General features: G+C 41.1%; 1 protein-coding gene across 1 annotated transcript; it reads right to left on the minus strand.

Annotated features, from left to right (window-relative positions):
- Positions 1 to 1,096: 1,096 nt before the first annotated feature.
- On the minus strand, positions 1,097 to 5,827 carry LOC124033321 (BTB/POZ domain-containing protein KCTD9). Its single transcript, XM_046345317.1, has 12 exons — positions 5,486 to 5,827; positions 4,775 to 4,896; positions 4,632 to 4,675; positions 4,443 to 4,539; positions 4,253 to 4,311; positions 4,026 to 4,154; positions 3,810 to 3,877; positions 3,607 to 3,702; positions 3,357 to 3,506; positions 3,141 to 3,246; positions 2,906 to 3,039; positions 1,097 to 2,668 (listed from the first exon to the last, which is right to left on the minus strand). The coding sequence occupies exons 1-12, from the start codon at positions 5,531 to 5,533 to the stop codon at positions 2,552 to 2,554; spliced, it is 1,170 nt and encodes a 389-aa protein (XP_046201273.1). The 5' UTR covers positions 5,534 to 5,827; the 3' UTR covers positions 1,097 to 2,551.
- Positions 5,828 to 7,353: the final 1,526 nt, after the last annotated feature.

A 7,353-nucleotide genomic window follows, 5' to 3' on the forward strand; every position in this document is an offset into this window, starting at 1 on the left:
TAGTTTCCCAATGAGTGACAGAACATTGAGGCAATCATGGCGCAGCTAGAGAACATGACCAACCCCTACGTTCCGTATTTTCCACTGGCTGCTAAACGACAGAAAGCACTGAGCTAGGCTAAAACACCTGAATTTTGGAGCTGCCTTACTCAAGAAAGCAAAAAAAGAGACCCAAGTTGAATGTGGCTTTATTAACTCAATGATAAAAAATGTTTTACATTGTTTGCAAATTGATATGTGGGGCTCATCTGCCTTGAATGATGGGTCACCATTGGCTGCTGCATTTGCCTATAGGCTATCTCTGAGTTCTTTGCTCTTATTTCATTAGCCGCCAATGTATCACAGTGTATAAATGTGTCAATTTCCATTTATTTTCAACTTATGGGGTAGCTTCTTGAAGAGAAACTGCCCTATTTGCAAAATTGTAAATGTCACTCACAAATTCCCTTAGCCTGTACATTTTGGCATGAGGTGAGACATCACAGCCAAACAAACTCCATCTTCAGCCATCTGTAGAATTGTCATTTAGCTAGAATGTACTATGCAACTATAGGAACATCCCTCCCACCATTGGATAAGCACCATCACAACCTTTAGTGAATAGACCTACTTCCACATTATGAATAGGTAAAATACTTACATTTCCCATGGTTTCAGACAGGCTGCCAGACTGTCTCTTCCCCCCTGGGCTCATGTCATAGGACCAAAGCTGACAGCAACCCTGTGACAGTAGTTCCACCACCAAGAGCAGCAGCAACAACAGGACGTTTGTCTTCTATTTGACAAATAGTCAACCTTTATCTGAGCAGTTAATGTGTCTGAGGTTTTATTGGCTCCTTAGTCCCATCACATCAGAGGTCACAAAAAAAGTACAATTAAAGAATAAAGGATCCACTCAAAAATATGTTGCAGAGCAGCACAAAGTATCTCCACTTCAGGATCCCAAAGGTAATTTTAAAAGCCTAAAATACTTGGGCATGATTGTGCACTTTTACAGCAGCAACAATTAATTAGGCACAGGGCATAGACTTATTTTGGAAAGTTAGTGAAAATATACCATTATTTAATTTGCACAAGTAATTAATTACACAGATAGTTTAAAAATAATAATAGTAATTTATTGAATTACATTTTGTGGTTGAGTGCAATAATTATAGACAGGGAAAGAAGAAACACACCTATTTAAAGAACTAACTTTCATCCAATATTTCTTGAATACAATGTTATCAAAATAACCATTGTTCTTTCAATGTTCTGATAATGAGGATCGCCACACTCAAGGTGCAATATTCTTTGATTGCCTTCATTATCATGACAGATGAGTACCTATTGACAGTGAAATAGAGTATAGAGGGAATATTGCATCTCAAAATCTTTCAGCCTCAGCCAGAGAAAATGCCATCTTGATGTGAACTGATGTGAGATTGTGAAAATCACAGTCCAGCAGTGATAAAATGTTATTGCTATCCTAATAACGTTTTGGAAGCACTAGATTTGAAATACATTGTTACAATCACATTTAACTTGGTGTCCTATGAGTGAAGACAACTGAAGTTATTGACCAAAACATACTATTTAGACATTTTTGCAAAGCAAAATTTCAAGACATGACTGAATGAGATGCCCTGTTCATTGGTTGTTGTCTCCTTGAGTGGAGTGTTATACAACTAAGTGTGACACAAGCTTGAACATGACAGTAACAATTAAAACACACATTCACTTTGATAACTTATCATATTTGGATATGAAGTTCATACAACAGCCAAAAACGACAGTGAAATGCATGCAACTAGATATCAGACAGGGGTAGAAAATAAGGAGGTAGATTCACAGAGAACACCAAAAAACGACAGGCAGCAAGGAAAGGGGGGGAAAAAAGTACATTGCATACTTGAAATTCTGTTGAATACAGTTCAACACCCAGTCTATGAAAAATGAATTCCACAGCATAATTGTGTGGTGCAATAACAGCAACTTATTTGCCATTTTCACCATGCTACGGTATGGCTTTGACTTAGAAAATAAACATCCTAATCATAAAGCATATCTGGCACTAAGTACATTGATAAGAATGTGACTGTACAATGTCATCTCCCATTTATGCTTTACCACAGCCTTGATTGAGGCCCTTTCATGCAATTATAGTTTGATAATCTTTGATTTACAGACATTAAATAATCAAGAAAATACACATTGAGAAATCATAAAAATAAGTTAGGATTGAATCCAGATATAATAGTAAACATACATAAAGAACATTCAATATTTTGGTTTTGGGAAATAAAATAAGGAAAGACAGTCAGACATTTAAAATATTCCACTACATAACAGAAACGGATAACCCTGGATGTGCTCTAGTGCAAGAGATTTAAAGCTAGTATATCAGGTGGAAGGGATGTGGGATGCCAAGGATGTGCATAAAATGCATGTATTGCATAAGGGTCCAGGAAGCTTGATAGTAGGGGTGGGTAGGATTTGCTGGTATAATAACATCGTTGCCAGGCATTCATGAGATTAACCAGCCTGAATCCAGGTGGGATGTGCAGGGGAGTCATCTGACACTTTGAGACATGTGCAATGCAGTCAGCATCTCTTCAAAAATGGCCCCCTTCACATTGGACCCTCTCAAGTTGGCCTCTTGTAGGTCACAGCCAGACAGATCACAATTCTGTGATGAGTAAAACAAAAAACTGTCAGTATTCTTGGTACTACCCAGTCAGTACTCTTTGCAATAACCTTAGATGTCACAGTAATAAAACTGTAATACTGTACTTAAGATGGATGCTACTTTATGGTATCTGAAAAAACTTTAACAATTATTATAAGAGCTGTCTGATTCCATTTGTTTCAGATTTACTTGATCATTTAGCCTCAAGTTTAATCCACTTAAATACCTTCTTCTTACCTCAAGATCAGTTCCTGCCAAAGTGGCACCCCGTAGGTTACAATTCTTCAGTTTAGCATTTTTTAGAGTGGCCACACGCAGATTAATTCCAGTCATCTGACTTCCCTCCATGTCAACACCTTTTAGATTGGCACCTAATAAGACATACATTAGACATTCAACACAAGAGGTTATACAAGTGTTACCAGTTCCATATTTCTCATTCTTCTTATAATACAAATAAATTAAAGTTCACCCTCCAAGTTGGCCTTTAGACCAGATGGGTCTTCAAAATTACATCCTTTGAGAGACGCCCCCTCAGCATTTGAACAGAGCATTTTTACACCCTGCAAGTTAGCACCCTAAAACAGAGAAACAAAATTAGTCCCCTCAAAATACTGTTAACTTTTCAAATGTTAACACGCTGTAACAGGTAGGTTTCATAAGCTAATGAAGGAGCTAATGGGTTTACATCGAGGTTGGCCCCAGAGAGGTCAGCCCGCTCCAGGTTTGAACAGCATAGGTTGGCATGTGTCAGGTTACAGCGACTCAGGTTGGCCATCTTGAAGTTGATGTAGCGCAAGTCGAGGCGAGAGAGATCAGCACCACTGAAATTAAGTCCCTTTTGGATGGAGAGAGGTATTATTTGTCATGGTCACATTTTAGGTACACTGCATCGAATGTTCAGCAGTGCATTGTCCTTGTGGAAAATGTGGTTTTACCTGACAGCGGAGCTCTGATTTGGTGGGTGTAGCCAGCAGAAACCGAACAAACTCCTTACGAGAGATGGGAGAGTGGTCCTCAGGTGGCTGGTTATTCTGGAGAAAAGCATGTGGTGACATGGATCAATATGCTGTGACAAAATTAAATGAATCATTTGATATATGGAGCTTGCTTGTCATCCATAAGGCCATGAGTTAGTCACCTTTATTGCTACTTCCAACTGATCAGCCAGCTGCTCAATTCCAAAGAATCGAGCCTCTTCCAAAACCCCTGGAAAACAGATTAGATTTACTAATCAGAGCAAATATGTTGTCGAGATTGCATGCTGTAGTCAACATGCACAACTGAAGTGATATCATTCATCTGTGAGCTTTATCGTAAAGATAAAGAAAGTGTCACCTGTAAATGCCATACTTACCAAGTAAATTGATACCTTCATTGATAATGAGCTGGCCATGTCGCAGGTAATTAAGAATAGGCTCAAAGTATTCTGGGCTGCGGTCAATCAGGTAAGCACCCCGTTCATCCTGCTTGTTACCCCATACATCTGCAGAGCAAAGAGCCTATAATTATGGGTAAATCCCAGCAGAAAAGGTCTCATGTATAAGGTCAGCAGTGTTAGAGGTGACAAACTTCATTGTTTACCCTTCTCCCGGAACATGTGAGCAAGCATGCTCTCTGGCTCCTTGCTGACCAAGGTACTGCTGTAAAAATAACCATAGTTTGTGAGGAAAAAAAGTGACCAAAGAAAGTAGATGGCAATAATATTAACAGAGATATTCCTATGTGACTTTTGATATTCATAGACCATTGAAACCACTCCTCCATTGCTTACCGTGTGGTGGTGAAGAGACGCCCCCCAATATTAAGGGTCAGCCAATCTGTGTGTGCCCTAGGCAGGCCTTCTGTAGTCCTGACATCATTCTGTGGGTCTAAGATAACATTATTCAGAGGGATAACTCACCACATTCTTCAGAACCAAATGGTTTGAAAAGACTAGGAAAGAATTAGAGGACAAACCCACCAACAAAGGGGTCTCCCTCTGAGACATACAAAACATCATCATCCCTATAAAGGAATAGTAGAGAAATGAATATGTAATATTGGCTGGAGTAAGGACATTCCAAAGACATTAAGCTACAAAGTGTTGAAGGAAATGTGCACTACCTGATGAGCGCTATGTCATCTATAAGACCACCTTTTCCATTGTATAAATTACAGGCTTTGATTCCCAATTTATTGCTTGCTACAGATAACAGGTCGGCCAAGGTCCCATACACAGCTACAACCTAATGAAGGAAAACAGAGTTATTGTCACAAAACATACTTATTTGGGCAAACCCATTCTATCTTGCTAGCAAACTAAAAAGGTAGACTCAGCAATATAACATGACGATACACAGCTGGACGACTGCTTATATACAGATGTCAACAACAAAGTTAAAATCTTCCAAGACTGGCACCAGTTCTTCCAAATGTCCCCCTCCCTTGAAACATACCAATATTGTGACGAGGCAATGGTGTGTGGCAGGTTTAAATGTTGTTTGAAAACACTTAGAAGGAAATGGCCCCATTTTGAATGATGTCATATTGCTAAGTCTACCGGTTATGTAGCCAGATAGCTAGCTAGGAAATTAGTTAGTCGATAGCTACGTTTGTTCGTGTTCCCAATGCCGAACAACCTCAGATTAACTATCTACACAAATTATATGGGCCGCGTAGCTTCGATGCAACTAAGCGAGTTTGTTGGGACATTTGGCTGTTACAAACTCGCTTAGTTGCATCGAAGCTTAGGGCCGCATTAACGTTACATTACATAGACATTCTTACCATACAGTTAGCTATCGTTAGCCCAATAGCTAAGCTAACTGTACGCACCTTGCCATTTTTGGACGTCCCGTTCACAAAAAGAGTAACTCTTCTCATTCTTTGTAACACGTTTAAATACCAATCCCAGAACAATGAGCCACAGCAAGACGTTCCAGAGCAGCCCGCTAGCAGATTTGACAGTGGGAAGAAACGCAAGAAGAAAACTCCAGCCTACCAATGGAATGGACATATTTCTTAGGGGTTCACAATCAAACCAATCAAATTTTGAAACAGAACGTAGGTGAGCCAATCAATGGCCAACCTTTGGTGTACTCGTTTTAACAAGCCAGTGCGTGCCATCATTCTTGAATATGGTTAAGTATTTATGTCACACGTTTCTTGTATAGCCGGATCCACACTCGCTCAGTCGTACCAGAGACGTAAAGGAAGCAAGGAGTTTTTGTATGGAGGTCAATTAGTGTCGAATTTGGTCAACAACAAAAATGTATTAATTATTTGCGATGTGAGATTTATTTGATCAAATAGAACTTTCGTAATGCTTAAGTTGTTAAAGAGTGTAGGACACAAGTAAGGACGCATGACATCCCTGGAACTTTGACATAAAACATTTTATATCGGAGTTGTCACAAGATGGCTATGCATATTCATACATGTATGCTAGTAGCATAGCATCCTCATTGGATACAGCCCTCATCGAATATTTTAAAAAATATATGTTTTTAGTGATCTAATGATTCTCTCTCTTCGCAGGAAAATCTGCAGAGCTGGGATGGTTGTATCTCTTTTATATACACTGCTCAAAAAAATAAAGGGAACACTTAAACAACACAATGTAACTCCAAGTCAATCACACTTCTGTGAAATCAAACTGTCCACTTAAGAAGTAACACTGATTGACAATACATTTCACGTGCTGTTGTGCAAATGGAATAGACAACAGGTGGAAATTATAGGCAATTAGCAAGACATCCCCAATAAAGGAGTGATTCAGCAGGTGGGGACCACAGGCCACATCTCAGTTCTGATGCTTCCTGGCTGATGCTTTGGGCACTTTTGAATGCTGGCGGTGCTTTCACTCTAGTGGTAGCATGAGACGGAGTCTACAACCCACACAAGTGGCTCAGGTAGTGCAGCTCATCAATGCGAGCTGTGGCAAAAGAGGTTTGCTGTGTCTGTCAGCGTAGTGTCCAGAGCATGGAGGCGCTACCAGGAGACAGGCCAGTACATCAGGAGACGTGGAGGAGGCCGTAGGAGAGCAACAACCCAGCAGCAGGACCGCTACCTCCACCTTTATGCAAGGAGGAGCACTGCCAGAGCCCTGCAAAATGACCTCCAGCAGGCCACAAATGTGCATGTGTCTGCTCAAACGGTCAGAAACGGACCCCATGAGGGTGGTATGAGGGCCCGACGTCCACAGGTGGCAGTTGTGCTTACAGCCCAACACCGTGCAAGATTTTGTCATTTGCCAGAGAACACCAAGATTGGCAAATTAGCCACTGGTGCTCTGTGGCTTCACAGATGAAAGCAGGTTCACACTGAGCACATGTGACAGACTTAACAGTCTGGAGACGCCGTGGAGAACATTCTGCTGCCTGCAACATCCTCCAGCATGACCGGTTTGGCGGTGGGTCAGTCATGGTGTGGGGTGGCATTTCTTTGGGGGGACACACAGCCCTCCATGTGCTCGCCAGAGGTAGCCTGACTGCCATTAGGTACTGAGATGAGATCCTCAGACCCCTTGTGATGCTGGTGCAGTTGGCCCTGGGTTCCTCCTAATGCAAGACAATGCTAGACCTCATGTGACTGGAGTGTGTCAGCAGTTCCTACAAGAGGAAGGCATTGATGCTATGGACTGGCCCGCCCGTTCCCCAGACCTGAATCCAATTGAGCACATCTGAGACATCATGTCTCGCTCC

This window comes from Oncorhynchus gorbuscha, linkage group LG04 (assembly GCF_021184085.1).
Source record: "Oncorhynchus gorbuscha isolate QuinsamMale2020 ecotype Even-year linkage group LG04, OgorEven_v1.0, whole genome shotgun sequence".
NCBI lineage: Eukaryota > Metazoa > Chordata > Actinopteri > Salmoniformes > Salmonidae > Oncorhynchus > Oncorhynchus gorbuscha.